The 22,532-nt window shown below is 36.2% G+C and overlaps 2 protein-coding genes across 2 annotated transcripts in view; one reads left to right on the top strand and one right to left on the bottom strand.

The window, feature by feature from the left end:
* The first annotated feature begins 161 nt into the window (after positions 1 to 161).
* Positions 162 to 17,820, top strand: TDO2 (tryptophan 2,3-dioxygenase). Its single transcript, XM_001500725.5, has 12 exons — positions 162 to 340; positions 553 to 658; positions 2,182 to 2,272; positions 4,213 to 4,283; positions 5,390 to 5,517; positions 6,712 to 6,898; positions 8,432 to 8,539; positions 11,959 to 12,070; positions 13,234 to 13,291; positions 14,487 to 14,566; positions 15,261 to 15,351; positions 17,230 to 17,820. Exons 1-12 carry the CDS (start codon positions 306 to 308, stop codon positions 17,381 to 17,383), a joined length of 1,221 nt encoding a protein of 406 aa, XP_001500775.1. The 5' UTR covers positions 162 to 305; the 3' UTR covers positions 17,384 to 17,820.
* Positions 15,810 to 22,532, bottom strand: part of CTSO (cathepsin O) — a 55,321-nt gene continuing 48,598 nt past the window's right edge. Inside the window, exon 9 of the mRNA XM_001499252.5 lies at positions 15,810 to 22,451. Within this exon, the coding sequence (XP_001499302.4) occupies positions 22,417 to 22,451 (35 nt within the window). The 3' untranslated portion in view covers positions 15,810 to 22,416. The remainder of the gene's footprint in view (positions 22,452 to 22,532) is intronic.

Genomic DNA, 22,532 nt, shown 5'->3' with positions numbered 1-22,532 from the left:
TAAATATCTTTTTTAAAAACTTGTCCTCTATTGATTTAGTTAATGTTTGCTGCTTTGGATACAAAAGTGAAACTTGGCAAGTCACATAATTCAGTTTGGCTGAATACTCACTTTTCTGGCAAACAAACTGTCCCCAACATAAATCCACCCTAAAGTTTACAGAGGTTCAGCTTCCGTCCCAATTGAAATGGGAGCCTAGCTAAGAGTACACGGAGAGAGCTGATTGGCTGGTGCAGGGTGGGCAGGATGTATAAAAGGCAGCTGTAGCTCAAACCTTGGTGCTTCTCAACCAGTGCATTTTCACCATGAGTGGGTGCCCATTTTTAGGAAACCGCTTTGGGTGAGTATTTACCTCTATTCTAAGTACGGTTAGGCTCTTAGAAACGGCAAGTAGAAACGCTTTAATTTCTGAATTTTCAGAGCGTTGAAAACCGTCACCTTTAAAATCATCTACTTGAAAAAATTAGCAATAAGAATTTCAATCACTCATATTATTAGTTACTGTGCTTTCTCAAGATCTATTTTTTTTCTCCTCACTTATTTAATCTGCAGGTATACTTTTAAAAACCTATCTGTAGACGGCAGTGAAGAGGACAAATCACAAACGGGTGTGAATAGAGCCAGCAAAGGAGGACTGATCTATGGGAGGTACCTCCACGTAAGTGGCAGAGTCGCCACACTGCTCCACTTCCATTAGTCGGCACTACATTTTCCCAAGCTACATTTTCATGTTTTCGTCTTTTTGGTTTTTTCTCAGTTACCAAATAGTTTTCTGGACCGAAAGCTATCGCTATTCATACAAATATGTGCTGTTTCAACTTGTGTTAGAACAATTCTAGAGTCTTCTACGTGAAAAGTCACCTGTCAGGCAGAGACACAGTAAAAGCAGAGAATGTGGAATCTGGCTGAAGACCCTAAACGATAAGATAACGCGCAGATAACTGACAGGCATTGCATAACTTGTATAAATAAGACATGGTCAATAAATCCCAGCCTGGACAATTGCAAACACATCCAGAGAAAATGTTCTTTTAAATCCCTTATAATAAAGTAGAAATGTTGAGGGTACATATTTTCTTGAAATCGTTAGTAAATAAAAGAGGGATATTAACAAATGAGGTATTTGGAGATTATTCCAAGGTAAGTTTCAGCCTGTTTGCCTTCTGTATTTTTTAAGAAGTGAAGTGATTATAGCCGTTGATGCCTTCATTGATGGGTTTCTAAGGATGAGCGGATAAAAAAATGTTAAGATCTTCCCAGAATAGGCTCTTTGGGGGAATAAAAGAGAGGAAGATACACAGTCAGCTAAGCAAGTTATCGAGCTCTTATCATAGTCATTTCAAGAGAGAGAAGGGATATGATTTTCTCAATGAGTCATAATAGCATTTGTTATGGTAGAATCTTACCAAATATAATTACTTCTGAAAAGAATAAAAATCATAAATTCAACTCACTCTTTATGACAGGACTCATTAGTTGTTTAGAAGAAAATAGTTTGGTTTCTGATAATTTGGGAATTTGGGGGACTTTTTTTCAGTATTGTATTCTACTTCTTATTAAAGTTAATTTAAAAAACATTCCACGGCCTGCCAGGTGGCGCAGCAGTTAAATGCACACTTTCCGCTTCGGTGGCCTGGGATCCGGGGTTCAAGGGTTCAGATCCCGGGTGCAGACATGGCACCGCTTGGCACACCGTGCTGTGGTAGGCGTCCCACATATAAAGTAGAGGAAGATGGGCATGGATGTTAGCTCAGGGCCAGGCTTCCTCAGTGAAAAGAGGAGGATTGGCAGCAGTTCGCTCAGGGCTAATCTTCCTCAAAAAAAAAAAAAAAACTGCAACTTAAAAATCAGTCTTTCTTTTGTCTTTTTTTTAGCTTTTTAAAGAGATAATTAACATCTAACATTGTGCAAATTTAAGGCATACAACACATTGACTTGATACACCTTACACTGCAAAATGATTACTAACATAGCATTAGCTGACGCCTCCATCACGTCACATAATTACCATTTCTTTCCTGTGACGAGAACACTTAAGATCTGCTCTCTTAGCACATTTCAAGTGTATAATATAGTGTTATTAACTATAATCACTATGCTATACATCAGATCCCCATAATTTATTCATCCTATAACTGGAAGTTTGTACAAAATCAGTCTTTCTATTTCTTTTGTTTAAAGTTGGAAAAAGTTTTGAGTGCACAGGAACTTCAAAGTGAAGTAAAAGGAAATAAAATCCATGATGAACATCTTTTTATCATAACTCACCAAGGTAAGTTGCACAGAAGGTTGACCAATAACTATCCCACAGGCATTTCGTATCAAGAATGAGGAAAGCTGCAATTCTTTTAACCATAAGATGGTGAAAGATTAAGAAATCACCTTTGTTAGAAATGCTTGAGAATACTTTGCTGCCAGACAAATTCTCCTAGCACCTTCCTCTTGGATTTCTAACAGTCTTCTTTATGTTACTTCTCTGCTAATTGGATCCAGCAGGACTTAATCTTTGTCATAAATCCAAGGAAACTTTCTATCTTTTGAAATTCACAAAGAATTTGAAAGCTAAGATGTTACTATTTTCAACTTGGGACTTTAAAAAAAACTACTTTTAAGAAATAGATCACAAATTTATTGTGACTTTACATAACTGTACATCAATCTGTTACTAAACAGAAATGTAAATTTTATCTGAAATGTGTGTTTATCCTCCCCAGACTTCTAACCTCTGGGCAGTGATTTTTAGTGTAGGAGTGCATGACTTTCGGGGTTCAGAAAGTCTCTGAACTCTCTGGAATTGTGAGCAAAATTTCAGGAATACATGTCTTAAAAAGGTCTATGATGCCTAAACATTAAGATTTACCCCAAGACTGTTGGTGTCATGATACTGTCCTCTGGCTGACGAGAGCACAATGGCTCGTGCTAGTCAGTGCCCAATTTCTAGACGTGTTACCTTTCCCTACCAGTCTTTGTGTCATTTCCTCAAATGTTTGTTTGCTTCACTGACTGGCAAAAAGGGTCAACCCTGAGTAAAATATTAAAGATGGACAACAATTGGCTTAATGTGTTACTTCTCCTGTTTTTATGTTTACATTTTTATTGGCAGCTCATTTCAAAACAGAATCAATAGGGGAGAAATCATAGCAGAGTGGCACCAATTCGGAATTAGCAAATTGTTTAGAATCCCATGTCTACCATTATAAATTGTGTGAACATGCTCAAGTTTCTTCACCAATAATGCTCTCCATTTCCTCATCTGTTTAATGGAAAGAATAACTGTATCTTCGCATTCATAGAGTTCTCATGAAGATGAAATGAGATGATGTGCATTATGATCCTAGCCCAAGGTATAGCACATAATATGCATACAACAAATGGTAGCCAGCATTATTTGATAAGGAGATTTTTCTCCCATCCTTCAATGGGTCATGGGACTAGCCACACAAAGTTAAACCTGAAAAATAGAAACATAAACTGATCAAGAAATATTTGATTTGCTCTTTGTCCAAATATGAAAATCAAATCCCTGAAACTCTCCTTAAATGTTAAAGTTGTAATTTATTTCCCTAATTAGTACAGAAATATAGCCTTTACCCATACAACAGCACCAAATGGAGTACACGAAAGAAGTCTGAGGTTATTGATTTTCTACACTGAAGTAATGACTACACTGGCTATTTAATTCGTTTATTCATAACATAATCACCCAGTGTTTCTCTTATGCCAAACACTGTGCTAGATACTGAGGGAAATAGATGGATGTGACAAAGTTTTAAACTATTCATAAGCTTGTCCTCCTCATAATATTCTAAGACCCTAGACACCAAATACTAGTTCCTCAGTTTATGGATGAAGTTGAGTATTACTTCTGCTTCTCCACATCCCTCCAGCTTCCATACGGGAAGTTAGAAATTGGTTATGTGCTATACCCTAAAGGATCTAAAGAAGAGATTTGTTGAGGGAAATCAATGTAATAATAACAAATATAAAACATGGAGACAACATGCCTGGCATGTTAAAACATTCAATAAAAGGAAGTTATGATAACTTGATTATTAGTATTTGTTTATAACACAAAATAGGGTTATGTCGGCCTTTATTGATTTTTAAGTTACGTTTTTATTCCTCTTTCAATGTGTTTCCCGTGTCTTTCATATCATTATGGTCAAAGAGGCTCCCATAACTTTCCGAGTGACAATGGTTTTCTGATTGCAGCTTATGAACTCTGGTTTAAGCAAATCCTGTGGGAATTAGACTCTGTTCGAGAGATCTTTCAGAATGGCCATGTGAGTTATGATGTCGCAATATTAGTTTCATTTTTTTTTTTGGAGAATGTAGAAAATATTATTAGTGAGAACATTTTAACATCAAATGTTAGAATTATTACTTAATGAAAAAAAAATACCTTTCTGAGTGGACAAGATTTTAGTCATATTTTCCAGTGCCATTGCTACACTGGAACTACACATTGCTTTCAGGTTCCCATCAAATTTCAGTTTCAGGCCCCTTGTTTAGAACTCCCCCCCCAATGTTTTCTTTTGGCCTAACAAAATGTTGTTATAAATGATGGTAGATTGCCAGGAGAGCTAAGAGAGATCCTTTAATTAATAGGTGCCAGAATTGTCTTTCTGATGAATATTTGCTGTGGGAAGATAGCAACAATAATGAGGAAAATAAAACAGGAAGAGAAGGAGAAGGTAGGAAAAGAGTAGCAGGAGGAAGAAAAAGAGAAAAGAGGCAAAGAGGAGGGGACTAAGGGAGAAAAGGACAAGGGGGATCAAGAGCAGAGCAGAGCTTCAGGTGACTGCAGAAATCCAAACTGCACCTTCCCACCTCCCACCCTGCTTCCTGCTCCCACACGCCTTCCCGACACGCCCTTGGGTCCCCTACCTCTGGGCCTCTGCTCCAAGAGGGGCTGGAAAAGATAGAACATCCAAACACAGACAGTTCTCTTCTTACATAAGTGCATACAATTCCCATTGATGTCAATGGCAACTTTGACCCTCAGTGAAGAGCAGATTTGTCCAGGTGTTGCTTAATCCTCACCCAGAAGCTTCTGTGTTACCTTGAGCTTTATTCTTTAAAGCAAAACTAGAGAGAAATTTGTTTTGAAATCAGTGGAACCTGTGTTCCAGAATTGCTTCTAACTTGTTTCCATATAATTTTCTATTTTAAAAGAAAGAAAAATGATTTGATTCTGATTTTGCAGATATTCCTTGCACACAATTCAGAGTTGCTATTAATTCAACATATACTTATGGCAAATTTTAGTTCTAATGTTCTTCTTTAAAATAGGGATAAAATGATTAGGAATGCATTGCTATTTATAGTCTATTTTGTATCTTCTAATAATTAGAATTGATTACTCAGTGTTTCATTTCCTAACCATCAGGTCAGGGATGAAAGGAATATGCTTAAGGTTGTTACCCGGATGCACCGAGTGGTCGTGATCCTTAAGCTGCTGGTACAGCAGTTTTCCGTTCTGGAAACGATGACAGCCTTGGACTTCAATGACTTCAGGTGTGCACTTGTGGTGTAATAACGCAGTGGGATTTACCTTCTCATTCTGGTGGGGGAAAAGGAGAACATGTGTGTTGTGTGACGTGAGAAGCCTCTTCTACTGACACTTCATCACTATAAGCACTTGAGAGTCTTAATCACAAAGACTTTGAGAAGTTATCGAAAACATTTCATCGCTCACTTTTACATACAAACATAATATGGTCAATTAGTTTCAATTCATTGTTGTGTGCCATGTTTTTATCCAAGAAGGATTTCAGACAACTATCCAAAATGGCTAAAATGGATAATATAATACACATAACTAAATTAAAATAATTAAAAACTAAAAAGAGAAATAGGAGTAATATACAGAAAAGCCTGTCACCAAAAGTGTCAGTACAAGTTATAGGTTGAACATAAATTTCAGTTCTGCATTTCCAGGCAGCCAAAGCCATATATATATCAAAAAAAAAAAAAAGGATTTTTCATACCAAAATTTGAGAACAAATGTTCTTATCAGGTGCATTCAATGATGTAATAGGCAGTGTCTCCAACATGTTTGACAACCAAAGGAAAAGTAGTAGAATTCCTTTGTGGTGGGTTGAAAAAATTGAAGTCTTAGTACAAATTAGGTGAAGGAAATTTACAAGAGTACAAGAATGTGAGTGGTTGTGTGAGGTGGGAGTAATAACATTTTTTGATGGCCTAGGCAATGAAAAGGATGTTTTTGTGCTAGGCAATATCCCATTTGTTTTACTTGCAGTATTTCGCTGGTGCTCATAATAATACTAGGCAGTGAAATTAACAGTAATATCCAAGAACATAACTTTTAGGAGGGACTGAATAATATTTATAAAGAGTTTTTTAGCACCATTGAATAGAAAATATTGCTCAATAACCACTTGTCTTTATCTTAGGAAAAAATTTAGTACACGGCACACCCGAATGTGACATTTCACAAACTAAAAATACACTCCAACTTTAAACTGATTGACTGACAGCGACAATGATGTTTAAGTAGCTCATTTTCCTTATTTCAGAAAGGTCCAAATCGAGGTCCAACTCTAAGTAGTTGTGGGTCTGTGTTCTTGGTGATATCTAGGAGAGTGAAACTGACAACCTTTTGCAATAGAAGAAATCATTGCAGGAATTCACGATGTCAACTCTTCTCTTCTTGTGTCTTCTCTCACCCTCCCCTGTTTATTCTCTAAGAGAGTACTTATCTCCAGCATCAGGCTTCCAGAGTCTGCAGTTCCGACTACTAGAGAACAAGATCGGTGTTCTTCAGAGTTTGCGAGTCCCTTACAACAGAAGACATTACCGCGATAACTTCCAAGGAGAAGATAATGAACTGCTACTGAAGTCCGAGCAGGAAAAAACACTTCTGCAACTGTTGGAGGCACGTGCTCAAATACTATTTCTAAAGTCTAATTCAATACATCTTGTTAATTTAGCTTTTACTAGATCAGAATTTTAAAACTCATCTTCAAAGTTGGGTTGCAGTCATTGGAAATAAAAACAGAAAGAATTTGTAAAAATACTTAAACTCATAAATTCAACTAATTAATATATTTAAAATATTAAGAATTCTTGAGAACTTCAGAAATATTTGTATAATCAATGATGTTAATATTTAATAACTATCTTCTTAAAACAAACTTTTTAAGCATTCTTATTAAGCAACATTTAATTAGCTGATTTTTAAATGGACTATGGTTATTCAATGAGCTTTATTTCTTTTTTATTTTTCTTTCTTTCTTTTTTTTTTTTGAGGAAGATTAGTCCTGAGCTAACACCCACTGCCAATCCTCCTCTTTTTGCTGAGGAAGATTGGCCCTGAGCTAACATCTGTGCGCATCTTCCTCTACTTTTTATGTGGGACGCCTGCAACAGCATGGCTTCATAAGCAGTGCTGGGTCTGCACCCAGGATCTGAACCAGTGAACCTTGGATCGCTGAAGCAGAGCATGCGAACTTTGCCACTATGCCACCGGGCCGGCCCCTAGTTTATTTCTTTACAATGTTCCATAATTGAAAGTTGTGTATTTTTCTCAATTAAACTCAGCTACTAAGAGTATACTCTTCAGAATTTTTCCTTCATATTTTAATTTCCCATCGGTCTATAAATAGTCTTGAGGAATTATTAATTTGTTTCTTCACACGTAAATTACTGAATAAGGATTGTATAGTCTTGATTTCCTTCCGAAAGCCTTTCCTTTGCAAATAAAACTTTCCTTTTAGTGAATTATACCCTGCTCACTAATCCCGTGGGTATTGTAAATGTAGATTTAGGTTAATATATTACATATAATGCCATAAAAATGTTTATAAAGATAGAGAGAGAAAGAACTACAAAGCTAATTTCAAAACCAAAAATACGTTAAATGAGAACCCACAGATATGCATGAATTCAGTTTTATTTCTGGATTAAAAAGTCTTGGGGAATCTTAAAATAGTTGAGTTGTTAGTTGATTTCAAAGTGACTAAGTTCACCATGCATTTAGAAGAGATCCTATCTTATACATGCCATAATTCCTTCTGTTCCCAGGACGTAAGGTATTTTGAGGATAAAGCAGAAGACTTCATTGAAACAATGTTTAGATATGTGCGTAGATTTACAGAACAAAATAGAGATTTCTATAGTAACGTCTTAATAAAGAGTAAACATTATTAATATGACTGCCTTACAGATGAAGAAAATAAAATATAATAAATATATAAAATATAATATAATAAAAATAAAATATATAGTTGCTATTTTGTAAATGAAGAAATTGAAAGGAAAGAGAAAATATTTACAAATAGAAAACTTATGACGTATGTTTCTCAAAACCGTGAAGATTTCCTGTTTCAAGTTCTAAATGTTAGTTACAATTTATTTTACATATATTAACTTTTACAATGTATTCACTTAAAAATAATATTTTCTTAAGGCATGGCTGGAACGAACACCAGGTTTAGAGCCACATGGATTTAACTTCTGGGAAAAGTTAGAAACAAATATTGTCCAAGGGCTGCAAGAAGAATTCACAAAACTTCAGGTATTTACGATGCTTTAAGTAAATTTAAGTTTACTACAGAAAAAGTATTGGGAATTTTATTTTAACAATTCTCCACTTTTCTCTTAACCTTTCATTTGCCCAATATTTTTCCTTCCAAGTGCCTTTGCTTGAAATATGTTACAAGATTTATTTCATTTTATTTATGTGCAATAAAAATCATATTAAGTTAAGGAGTTCATTGTAGACAAGATTTTGTCTGTGCTAAAGAAATGAGATTACTAGACTTTTTTCTTTCGTTTCTTTTGACAGAAGTAGGCACACAAAAGACCAGTTAACCAAATATATTTAGCCATTTAATTTTCCCTTCACTTTTATATATATTTGCTGGGTCCTTCCCGTTGGCTCTCAGACAATGTCAAGTTTCTCTCACTTAAAAAAAATACTGTTGATTCCTCAATTGCCCTCAAGTTACAAGCCCCTCATTCTGGCTTCATGACTAAATGGCTTGAAAGAGTTGTTTCAGTTCTCTCTCTTGAGAGGCTGTGCCAGGTAGTCCTTGTGTGCAGGGCCTTGGAAGTCACACTCCATGTATTCAAATCTCCCCTCCACCTCTTAACAACTGTGAGACATCGAACTTCTTCTGTTAGCTATCCTCTCTTTGCCTCACTTTCATCATTGGTAAAATAGAAAATAAGAGGATCTATCTCAAAGAATTATGATGAGCACTAAGTTAGCTTAATATCTGTAAAGTATTTAGAATAGTTTGTTGTTGTTAGTGTCATCCAGTGGATTCCAACTCTTAGAGACCCTGTGTACAACAGAGCGGAACCCTGCCTGGCTTTTGTGCACCATCCTCTCATCTTCTGGCCCTAGATCAGATAATGCTCCACTGTTGTTCACAGGATTTTCACGGCCAATTTTTTTGGAAGTGGATGGCTAGGTCCTTCTTCCTACTCTGTCTAGTCTGGAAGCTCACTTGAAACCTGTCCACCATGGGTGGTTCTGTGGGTATTGGAAATACTGGTGGCATAGCTTTCAGCATCACAGCAATCCACAGCTGCCACAGTATGACAACCAGCAGACAGGTGTGGTTCCCTGAAGGGAAACGAACCTGGGCAGTGGTGGTGAGAACGACAAATCCTAACCACAAGACCACCAGGGATATAGAGTAGTTAACGTAATTATTTCTTTATCCCCCATCTAATCCTGAACCCAATCCAATCTGTCTTCTTGCCCCATGATTCACAAATGGTCTCCCTATATATAAATCCAATGGCCATTTATTATCTTCATTTTACTTGACCTCCCAGTGACAGTCAATACTCATGATTATTTACTCCTTTTTGAACCCATTTTCCCCCTTGGATTTGGCACACAACATTCTATCTTCGTCTAATTCTCGGGCCCTTATTTCTCTATTTCCTTTATTGGCTCATTTTTCTCTCTCAGAACAATAAATGGTGGGGTCTTGCAATGCATTGTCTTAGATGCATTGTATTCTCTCTCTGTGCTCTTTCACTAGATGAACTCATTGATACCCACTGCTTCAGTATCTATTTACACACCAATAATTCTCAAAAGTTATCTCTAGCTTAGATAGCTAGATCATTTATTTAACACCCTAGTTTACATTTCCTCCTGGTCCTTTCAAAAACACTCTGATAAAGCCAAACTTAAAAGAATTTCCCCTTCCTTCTACTCTTCTTCAACTTGGTCTTTCCAAGTTGAAGTTTGTTTTTGTTTTTTTTTTTTATTTCTCTCTTCCCCCCTCCTCCCCGCCAAGAAGATTAGCGCTGAGCTAACATCTGCCAATCCTCCTCTTTTTGCTGAGGAAGACTGGCCCTGAGCTAACATCCGTGCCCATCTTCCTCTACTTTATATGTGGGATGCCTACCACAGCATGGCCTGCCAAGCAGTGCCATGTCTGCACCGGGGATCCGAACCGGTGAACCCCGGGCCGCTGAAGCGGAAGGTGCGCACTCAACTGCTGCGCCACTGGGCCAGCCCCCAAGTTGAAGTTTTTCTTCTATAGGCCATCTAGTTTGTCAAGTCAGACATGTACCATTGATACTTGGCACCTCCCTCTTCCTCAACCACTTCTTTAAGCTATCACCAAATCCTACCAATTTTACCACCTAAATAGCTCTGAAATATCTGCCTTTAATCTACCACCACCAATCAAGTACAAACTGCCGTTGTTTTCAACTGAGACTAAAGTAATATTCTCTCAATTATTCTGTGTCTCTCACATATGGCTCCATTCCAATTTATTCTCCAAACAGCAATTTGAGCAATTTTTTCAAAATGCAAATCTGATTACATTTTCCTTTTGCACAAAACCCTTTGATGTCTCCACATTATTTTCAGGACAAAGACAAAAATTCCCAACATGGTTTGCAAGGTGTTTCATGATCTCATGTGGTCCAATCATCCTGGATTTCCTTTATGCTGAATTTAGTTCTTTGAATTTCCTACCATAGAATCTTTTATATGTTCTCTCTGGCTTGGAATGTTCTTTCCCAGGTAACTCCTTCCCATTCTTCAGGTCTTGGCTCAAGGAAAACTTCTTTAGGAAGGTCTTTCCTGACCTCCCTACTACTGTCAGTGATTACAGCACTATCCTGCTCTTGGATACCACCGTCCCTGGTAGCAATTTAACGCTGTGGTGACTGTTCGTTCAATGTCTTATTCTCACCAGATAATAAACTGCATGAGATCAGAGAACTCAATTTTTGCTCGCAATTTTATCTCTATCACCTTAGCCTGAAATTTACTGAGTACATGAGTAATTAATTGACAATAACGTGCATACAAGTTCTTACCACACAGTGTGGTTGTTCTGCAGAATTGAAGATAATTGGGTTAACTAATTTTTGCTCCAGCTCAAGGAATTGAGTTATAAGTAGAGCATGTGTTGTAGGCAAAATAATAATAATAATAATAATAATAATAATAATAATTTCCTTAAACAAATCAATAGATATCAAAAGAGTAAAAATATTGAGTAAAAAATATTAAAGAAATTATATTTACAGAATACAATAGTAAATATAGAATTTCAATAGAGTTAATAGCTTTTCTGACTAGGAATTCCTGACTTTTCCTAAGTGGCATTACTTTACTTCCTATGTTAAATGATTGCTATCTAAAATTAGATCATTACTGACCACTTGCAGTTACCTCCAGTTTCACCAATCTGACTTCTTTTCTCACTATATTTATGAAGAAAATATTTAAGATTGACAAATCATTTAAACTTAAATAAAAGAACAGAATCATTAAGTGTGAAGAATATCCCTCTCATAAGCCATAATTTCCAAGTTGTACCATCAGATGATATGGTAAATATTCCAAGTGCATCCTTTCTGCAATAGGCAAGGCTATTTCTCACAAACAGTGTTTTCTAAAATAAGAATCTATTCTCTCTCGGGAATATTAATGCAGTATTTTCCCCAAAGGCTAAGGAAGAGTCGGAGGAAAAGGAGGAACAAATGGCTGAATTTCAAAAGCAAAGAGAGGTGTTACTCTCCTTATTTGATGAGAAACGTCATGAACATCTCCTTAGTAAAGGTATTTTTATTCTATGGATTGTTACCCTGCAATCTGAGCAGATCAAAATATCAGGCCCAACTTGGGAGAAATAAAATGAAAATCAATAATCCATTCAGAAACAAGAAATGGGTTAATGTTATGAATGATAGCCCTGTGTTAACAGGTTTAAATGCCTAAAGACATTAGTGGAAACCTTCCCAATCTGTGTCAGCCATGAGGGATACCAAGATAAATCGAATATGGTTTTTCAAGTAGTTCACAGATTAATAGGAACAGAAGTGAAGACAAGCAGTGTAGTTGTAAATACTACAGTAGCAGTAGAAGAGGAAAGGATTAACTCTATTATGAGGCTGGGGTGGCTTGGCAGAGGAAATAAGTTTCCCACAGATCAGGAAAAGCACACATTTAGACTTCTGGCATAATTAATATTGAGCTATTATTTTCTGAAACTAATTGATAAGTGTAATTAATATTTTCATCATTTAACTCTTTAATCTGTTTGAAAATTTTGTGCTCATTTTTATTTGGAACTTTTATTATAAAGTACCTATAAATCTTTTGGCAACAGAATAGAAGTAAAAATTAATTTTGGTAATACAAGTACAAGGCAGAGCAGTATATGAAATTAGTATTGAATTCTATAATCTTAAAGGTTGTTAGCCTCAGTTTTCTATAAAACCTCAGTAAAGAATAGCAAACCTTGTTTTCCTGCAGACAGAGCAAAGTCTTTCCTTAAAACACATATATGAGATTTTGTATGACGGTTGTGCTCCTTGAAGCCAGGAGATTTTAAGTAATTTTAAGTGAATTAGAGAAAACTACTTTCAAATGAAACTTGGAAAGAATCTGGTTTAACTTTTTGAAAAGTAAGTCATCGTATTATTTTACTTGAAAAATATGTTCTATCATGGAAGTTAAGTATTTTCTGTATGATGTTTTCCTAACATGACATAAAAGTGAAATTTTAAAGATTACATATACTTTTAATTTGCCTTTTAACATTCAATATTAAAATAATATTTTAAATGCTAGTTTTCCAGATTCAAGCTAAAGAATAAGAAAGTTAAACTAACACATCATTTTCAAAAAACATATAACAATTATTTAAGATAATGATGCCAAAGTAAGACAAGACTGCCTTAAATCACCCATTCAATAAACACTTACGGTGTATCTTGCAGGTGACAGACGATTATCATATAGAGCGCTTCAGGGGGCCTTGATGATATATTTTTACAGGTAAAAGCAAATCAGAAGAGAAGTAGAAGTTAAAATCGAGGAGTGGATATAGAAAGCACATCAAGTATGAAGCTTATAAACTGCAATTACAGTTTTAAAAAGTAATTTAGTTTGGGGGCAAATTTACAAAATAATTAATTGTGAAGTTTCACGGTTTTTTTTTAATCTAAATAGTAAGAGAATAACTTCATCTCTGTAGTAGATTAAAAAACACACATATATATATACACAAATTAATCAAATATTCTTTTTATTAAATTCTAGCAAGTATTATGTGGCATTAAGTGTCCTAAAGTGCCAAAATTTAATCTATCTCAGAAACTCAGTCATGAAATGTGTTGTCATTAAATAATGTTGTAGAGTTATTTTTGTTCTATAAAATGAAAAGCAAAACTGGATAAAGTAAAAACACCTTCTAAACCGTTGTTCTAGTTATTCAGCAGTTTCAAGGAAAATTGTCTTGATGTCTAAATCATTTGAAGTGTCCTTAAATGTCCGTGTACTCCTACTCTATCTTACAAAAGTTCCATCTTCATGTTCCAAGAATTAAATAAATGTGTCAGAACAATGGATAGCACACAAGCAAAAAGCAAACATAAAATATCTATGTTTATTGGAGGTCTTGCTTACCTGTATTTATTTAATTTTGTAATCCTCTCGAACTTGTTTCTTCAGAATGGCAACACAAGCAAAATCCTTTGACTCTTTTCCTAAACTCTTACTAAATGTATGCCACTCAAGTTTATGAATCCTAAGCAGAAAATGCACTGAGACAGTTGAAAGATTAGATGAAAAAGGGGGTAAAATATATTAGAGGAAATATAAAGCTGTCTTTGTTTTTTTGTTTTAACATCTCAGCCTAGAAGTTATTGACTATAATTAGCTGGGAAATCTGAGATTATATATATGTCTGCCTTTTAATGAGGATTGATGTTAGGTGTGAGTCTGACTGGTTACTTCATGTATATTACATGGAATGTTCTAGACTTTTTAAACAAATGCTGCAAGCTGAGTGGTAGTATCCTCATTTTTGAAATGAAGAAACTAAGACTGAGAGAGTAATCCAAAGCAGCCACAGCTCTTAAGAGGCAAAGTTGACATTTGTTTCCAGAGCCAACAGATTATAATAAACTCAAGCTCTTCCTAATACACTGGATTTACTTGAATAGATCTCTTCTTCTCATTTTTCCTTTAGGGAAGAGCCTAGATTCCAGGTCCCTTTTCAGTTACTGACGTCTCTTATGGACATAGACACACTCATGACCAAATGGAGATGTAAGGCCTCCCCTTGACCCTCAGACTCCTTCTCCCCTATCCCGTCCCTTTACCCACCATTTCTTCTTCTGTCTGCCCTCCTTCCCTCTCTCTCTTTTCTTCTCTCCTTCGTATGTGAGAAGATTGTTTTTTCTTTTTTTAAATCAGCTTGACAGTTATTCTCTCCCTGGGCCAACTTGCCCAGAATACGCAGCAGGCACAATGCCTAGGGCCTGCAGTAGCTTTGGGGGCCCATGAAAACGTTCTATTTGATAATCAGAAGGAAAAAAATGAACTTTAGGGCAAAGAAAATGTTTTAATATATAATAATTACTCATCTTTATGCCAATACAACTTTAAAATATAATTTTGATAGTTTTTTTTTTAAATAGAGGAAGGAAACTGTAAAGACAAAAGTGGTGAGGGCTCATGAAGGTCATAACACGGCCCTGCTCTCCCATATTGTGTTGGCAGGCTAAATGTAATGATGGTTGGAGTCAAATGCATGTAGCCTGAATGAAGTTGGGTGCCAACTGGGGTGCCAGGCAACCTACTGGTCTCATCTGGCTCCCAAACGTGAAACTTCCATATGGCTAAGTGATAAGGTGTGAGCCTTTTCTCAGAAGCAATTATCATTACCAATCTCTTATATTTAGAACATCGTGTAACTAATGGGAGAAATATATCCATGGAGTTAATTTGTGTGTTTGCCTAGATAACCACGTGTGCATGGTGCACAGAATGCTGGGCAGCAAAGCTGGCACTGGTGGGTCCTCTGGCTATCAGTACCTGCGCTCAACAGTGAGGTAAGATGGGAGAGATTCACCTTTTTATCTTGGTGGAAGTCACGAATGCTTTGTTTCTCTATATATATATATGTGTGTATTATCTAGAAAAAGTCATTTATACTTGCTCCTGTCTGAACTGCTGACAACACATTTGTAGATAGATTAAGGTATTCCTGTTAGAACCTTTGGAGGACACTGTAAAAAATCCTTAGTTCTGAAAGTTCATCATTTTGATCCTGGGATGAAAAGGGGCAGAGTACGAATGGCTGCGTGACCTGTGAGGATATGAAGGAGTTAATCCAGGTAGAAATGTTCTCAACTCATCGGGCTCAAGTTTGGACTAGACTAAAACAGTTATCACTAATTCCACTAATGTAACTGACACACCTAAAAAAGTGTCTTGTTTCCTGATATGACTCTATTTTATAGTATAAAAACTGTTTCCATCTACTCCAAAAAGTGCCATTTTCATATTGTTTACAAGGAAAAAGGTCAACATTTATTGAGCATTTAAAATGATAGATTTCTACACGTACCCTTATTTTATTTAATATTCACAACATTGTAGATACATGGATATATAAACAGATAAACCTGAAAACTGGGAAACTTACAAGGCCCCTGCGGCAGGAGAATAAGCACAGGAATAAATTAGGCATTCACATTCAGTCTCCAGAACTCTTTACAGCACATTGTTTTCCTCACTACTCTTACTACCAGACTAAGTTATAAAATGCACCAAGTTCTGTTTTTCATCATTTTTACAAACTTTCACTTTCCCTGGGAATAAACTCTAAACTGAATGATTTATAAAATTTATTGATTCAAATTTTCACAATTGTTACATATTTCCTCTTTCCCTGGGAGCAAATCCTATAGGCATGAAATGATTGGGTGTACAAAACGAACACACACATCAGTGGGTGGTGGGAATAATGAACACAAACAGCATTTCTAGTGTGTCACTGTCTCATTAAGTCTTCACAAAGCCCTGGCCAGAGGAAGAGATTGTAGTTTTTATTTTACAGAGTTAAAAACCAAGACGTTGAGGTTTAGAGAACTTGTCCAAGGTCACATGATGTGCAAGTGACAAACAAAATTTGAACCAAAATTTGACTTCAAAGGCAAACACTCTTCTGTTATAAGACTGAAAACAGTTAAAATAGTTGACTAACAAAAAAGGAATTTTAAATGTCAAAATCCCTCCTATAGACATTTATTATGAATCTAAAATGGCATTTCAATTTATTAATCCATTCACGGTAGTTACTTAGCAGCTACTCTGCAGGTGGGAAATATATTTAAATGAACTAAGAACTCTGTATGCTTTAAATTTATCATTTTGCATACTGTCCTTTAAAAGTCAGAAACAAGAACACACCCTTATTGGGGCAGCCTGGTGGTGCAGCGGTTAAGTTCCTGCACTCTGCTGCAGTGACCTGGGGTTCGCTGCTTCGGATCCTGGGTGCAGACCCACACACCACTTATCAAGCCATGCTGTGGCAGTGTCCCACATATAAAGTAGAGGAATATGGGCATGGATGTTAGCTCAGGGCTAATCTTCCTCAAAAACAAACAAAAACATACCCTTATCTTTAAGAAGATAGCATGACAATAGTAAAACTCTAGATTTTAATCTGAACAAGACTGGTCAAGATCAATGAAACACATAATACTGCTTTACGGGCATGAATTCAGATATGGAATAAAAATTAGGCAATCAATTCTAATACTATTTAACATATATGATACACACAACATGTAATATATAATAAAATATAATATTGAATACTAATTATGGCAAAATATTTTCTGAGAAATGAAATTTTTTGATGGAAAATTTTAAATATTTCATGTCAATAAATCTAAAACATCTGTATATATGTGTTTTTCCAGTGACAGGTACAAGGTATTTGTAGATTTATTTAATCTTTCAACATATCTGGTTCCTCGACACTGGATACCGAAGATGAACCCGATTATTCATAAATTCCTTTACACGGCTGAATATTGTGACAGCTCTTACTTCAGCAGTGATGAGTCAGATTAAAATCATCTGCAAAAATCTTTGAAGAACAGCGATGTATCAGTCTGTTTTTAAAAATTTTCTATGAATTATCATGAATACACAACAAGTCTTATTGTAAGATACGTATATACATAGTTAAGCACTGTGGCAGTCTGATTCAAGCTTGGAAACAATTTTATTCCTTCATTTTTGTGATGATATAAGAGTAAGCACTAAAATAAGAAATTAAGTCCATTAAATTGGAACATCGTACATAGGATGTTTTCCTATTAAGAACCTAATGTTCCCTGATACTTACCTTAATGTAACCATTTAACAGATCATCTCATTGTTTAATCCGTTATAAGCTGTAAACTTCTGCTATTTCAAATATTTTATGCAATAAAATGTATCATTCTATACAAAAACTAGATGAATCAAAATTCTTTTAAAATAATAAAAATTAGTCTTTTTGCATATATTGTTTAGGAAACATCACTTGTATTTGTGAGGATGCTTGATGACCAATGACAGAAGTCTATCTGAAGCTTTTCCCACAGGGGATTTACTAGACAATTACCCCACCAGCTTGAAGAATTGAAGGGCATCTGAGGAGCTCTGAGGCCAACGGGATAGATCTAGTTCCTGGAGTACTAGATTCCTGCACACTTTGAGGACTCTCCGTCTCATCTCTTCTTTTCTGTGGGTGTTGGCTTTATTTTTCCCTGTTGTAGATCAGCTCGTTCCTCAGGCTGGGTCCCAGCTTCCAGCACCTCTGGACTCCCAGAAGGACAAAGGTGCTCTTCCCAGCTCCACAGCTTGTGGTCTGGAAGGTAGAGTCAACTCTAATACACAACAGGACTGAGGCAGGAATGAGCAGTAGCCCCCTCAAGTGAAGAAGAGTGTTCTTTCCGGAAGAAAGGAGAAGTAAACAAACTCGGCAATGACCCAGTTTCTAATGAAAAAATATTTAGCTAAGAGCTTAGATCAGACATGAGTTTCATTCTTCTTTTTCTAGCTTATCCTGGATATTAATACTTAGTTAAATTTCTGTTATGAGGAGAGTAGAAATTATCATCAAAAGATCTAAAATGTACATCAACCTTGACCTGGAGTGATTACAGCAAGCAGCAAGTTCTTGATGGAACTGAACTATACTTTGGTCTTGGTTGCAAAATTTTTTTTTAAAGATTGGCCCTGAGCTAACATCTGTTGCCAATCTTCTTTTTTTTTTTCTTCTCCCCAAAGACCCCCAGTACATAGTTGTATATTCTAATTGTATGTTCTTCTAGTTGTGCTATGTGGGACGCCACCGCAGCACAGCTTAATAAGCAGTGCTAGGTCCGCGCCCAGGATCCAAACCAGTGAAACCCTGGGCTACCAAAGCGGTACGCGCAAACAACCACTTGGCCACTCAGCCGGCCCCTCAACTGCAAGTTTCTTCTGATAAGGTAGCATAATGGCTAAGGGGACTAGCTTTGAAATCAGCAAACTTGGGAGAAAATCGTGGCTTTGCCATTTATTAACCATTTACTTTGGTACAAACACCAGTTTAAACCCAGTTTCCTATCTACATAACGGGGATAAAAATACTTATCTTATAATCTTTGCTTTTTCTCATGAAGTAATAAAAAAATATGTTAATAGATGTTCTGTCACCAACATGCCTTGGAATCTTGAAGTAAATGCTATTTGTCAAGGTTTATTCTTTTAATAGACTAAAAGGTTGGATTTAGTTCTTTTTATCCATATTTCTTGGTGTGACCAAGCTATACAATTTTAAGAGCTTTCTTCAAAGGATATATCAGTCATTCTTAATGTAAATGTCAAAACAACTTACAACGCTAGCTTCTCCCCTTGCCCCTCTTCAAACTCGCTTCTAGCGCTGATGATCCACTTTAAATTATAATTTTTAAGTGGGTCACAAAGTCACTGTAAGTTTGTCTAATTTAGTATCCACTTTGAGAGCCTCGTGAAATCATGCCCAGGAACATCTGGATGATTTTCATTATGACTCCTAATTATTATGTGCAGATTTCACTGCTTTCCTCTTAGCTTCGCTGGGTGAGCTTCAAGTAGTTTGCTATGGCTGGAGCACAGCATATGCCTGTGCAGAAGAGCAGCTATTGAGGCTGAGACGGGAGAAAGGGGCTTCTTCTAAGAGTTGGCAGGTTATCTCTTAGGCATTGGGGAGGCCCTAAATGGTTTAAAATGGGGGAATAGCATAACCAGAGGCACTCACAACTAGAATATACAACTATATACAGGGGGGCTTTGGGGTGAAGAAGAAGAAGAAGAAAAAGAAGATTGGCAACAGCTGTTAGCTCAGGTGCCAATCTTAGAAAAAAAAAAAAAAACAAGAAAAATCCAAAACAAACAGATAAAAAAATGGGAGAATAACATGATAATGTTGTCTTCTAGAAATGTAAATCCAGGGGATGTATAGTAGATAGATTATAATATAATCATTTGAATCACCTGGAGTGCTTATTAAATCATAGTGTTGCACAAGTCGCCAGGTGGCTTCTAGTTTGGGGACTATACTTTGAGAACTCCTGGATTAAGAGACATAGGTTTAGTGGGTAGACTACTCAACAGTGGGGATAAGAGATGCAAAAGAACATGCATCTAGGAAGGAACAGTAGAAATGGCGAGGAGGAAGGTGATTAAGTGATGGATTACTGGGGTATAGCTGACCTGATTAAATATCTAACATTTCCCTCAATTCTATTGATTGTATAATGTTGATTATACAATTTACAGATTATATAATGTTGATGCTGTTAACCAAATAGAGACTCTAGGAGGTGCAGAAGCTTTTTTGTTTCTTTAGAAGGAGGAGAAAGGAGGATGATGAACGGGGTTTTGGAGACAGTGAGGCTAAGCTGTCCAAGAAGAAAGCCAAAAACTAGTTATACGGATTTGGAGATGAGGAAACTCTGTGTGAATGTAAAGCACACTGACACTGTTGACAAAACGTAAGCCATACATTTATGGACAGATTTTTCTTAATCCAAAGTTAAATATAGGTTGTTTTATTATAAATGTCATCAAAATCCAGAAGAGCCGAGAGGTATTTATCACTTTGATTTGCAAGAATTCTTTAGCATTTAAAAAAGAGTACCATAAAACCATTTATGTCTTATAGAAATCAGGAAATGAACACAAACTACAACAACGAGGACAAAGCTCCTTTTTGACATACTTGGATAATTAGAATATTGATCGACTAAAACATCAATATTGTCTTCCTGGAAGACTTCTAAACCTGAGTCAACACACATTCTTTTGAGATTGCTTCTGGTTGGTGTGAGAAAAATAAATACAGTTTTGTTTTTTTTTTATTTTCTTCTTCTAATAAAACGGATAGATAAATAAAGGCCAACAGTGAGAGGAAAAATGGGATGTCCTCAATTTTTTTTAGTGGTTGCTGCTACATTTAAAATTTTGTTTTTGTTAAGATATTCCACATTAGAAAGCAACCCTAAATTTTAGAGAAGAAATATTAATATATGTAGTATTTGATATGATTTTCTTATATGAACTCATTTAATATGGCTGTATTTGTCTTCAAACAGAAGATCAGCTCTTATGCTCTGAGGTTCTCACATTACCACACATCATGATTTATGCAAGAGAGAACACAAGCATTAAGAACTAGAAACCAGGTGAAAGCCAAAGGGATGCACAAAAAGTAGTTAGGATGGGAGTCTAGGAAAAATAAGCAGAAGATTGGGAAAACAGAGAGACTGGGGAACTTGCATTTTGGCTGATACTCCAGATTAATGAGATTGGACTTTGAAAGGGGCGGTGCCTATGAATGATGGGAGGAAGAGAAAGGTGAGATCCTGATGTCGATAAAGGCTTAGAGACCAATGGAGCCATAATAAATGGTTATAAAATAGAAAAGGAAAATAGACAATGAGACAATTCGTTAGCCCGAGAAGCCAACTGCCAGGAAACCTTCGGAGTTTCACAGAAAAGAGTATGAGAAAGAGTGTGAAAATGTGGGAAAACACATTGTTCTCCAATGGAGGGAAGACAAAATAAGAAACAAAATCTACTGGAGTCCTATTGACAATGACAAAGTCCAAATAACAATTTGTCTCTCAGGCAACACTACGCGAGTTTTTCTTATCACATAGCTGCCATATTGGTCATTTAATTTCAATCGCATTAACTGTTTCTCTTAAAAAGTGATTCTGTCCTTTTGTTTCTTTCTACATGATCACTCTACAGTTCAAGAAGTAACCACCGTTTGTTGAGGTAAAGCAGTTTGTATTTCAAAATCCTTACGATATGCCATCTCAGAGGGTTGCTGATAGAATTGTGAGAGGCGCAGATAATTTTAGGTTGGCTATTCTTGCATAAAGGAGTAAGCTAAGGCTGGTGATTATATCCTAGAAAGGAAAAGAATTTCTTATCACCCCTTTAACCCTACCAGAAGTACGTCATTAAAAATAAACAAATGGGGGCCAGCCGGGTGGCGCAGCAGTTAAGTTCACACGTTCCACTTTGGTGGCTCGGGGTTCGCTGGTTTGGATCCCAGGTGTGAACATGGCACGGCTTGTCAAGCCATGCTGTGGTAGGCATCCCACATACAAAGCAGAGGAAGATGGGCATGGATGTTAGCTCGGGGCCAGTCTTCCTCAGCAAAAAGAGGAGGATTGGCAGCAGATGTTAGCTCAGGGCTAATCTTACTCAAAAAAGAAAAAAAAATTAAATTTAAAAAAAAGGGGAAAAAAACAAAAACAACAATCAGACAAAACCAGATAATAGCCTCTTCAAATTGAAGAAACCTAAAATATCTCCTAATCTGACCTTCATCTCAGAGTAGGAAACTTCCAAAGATTTCCTCCCAGGCCAGGTGCTGGTGTTCTTCCTACTGACTTTGGTTGTCTCTCTCTCCAGAAGAAGGGATAATTTTACAACGTAGTTTAAATACTACTAGGCAGCAGAACCTTTTGTGGGTGGTTGCTGAAGCCTAAAGGTAAATGATGGTAAAAAGGAAGGACCACACTACATTTCATGATGAACCTGCATTTTTGTAGTGGTCTCTTGATCTTCCCAACATATCACACAAATACAGCAGAAACGGAATCTGCAATACCTAAGAAAAAAATAAATTATTAATACTAGTCTATTTCCTTTTTATATGCCTTTCAAATAGCAAATTAAAATAATTTTCATT

This window comes from Equus caballus, chromosome 2, assembly GCF_041296265.1.
Source record: "Equus caballus isolate H_3958 breed thoroughbred chromosome 2, TB-T2T, whole genome shotgun sequence".
In the NCBI taxonomy this organism is placed as follows: domain Eukaryota; kingdom Metazoa; phylum Chordata; class Mammalia; order Perissodactyla; family Equidae; genus Equus; species Equus caballus.
The sequence above is the reverse complement of the archived record's forward strand: the minus strand, read 5'-3'. Positions and strand labels throughout refer to the sequence as shown.

Excerpts from the sequence above, each read along its gene's own strand:
- TDO2 (XM_001500725.5), top strand. The coding sequence starts at position 306 with ATGAGTGGGTGCCCATTTTTAGGAAACCGCTTTGG. Across the intron at positions 13,292-14,486 it reads TTGATGATATATTTTTACAG|GGAAGAGCCTAGATTCCAGG; the intron begins GTAAAAGCAAAT and ends TTTTTCCTTTAG. Across the intron at positions 15,352-17,229 it reads TACCTGCGCTCAACAGTGAG|TGACAGGTACAAGGTATTTG; the intron begins GTAAGATGGGAG and ends GTGTTTTTCCAG.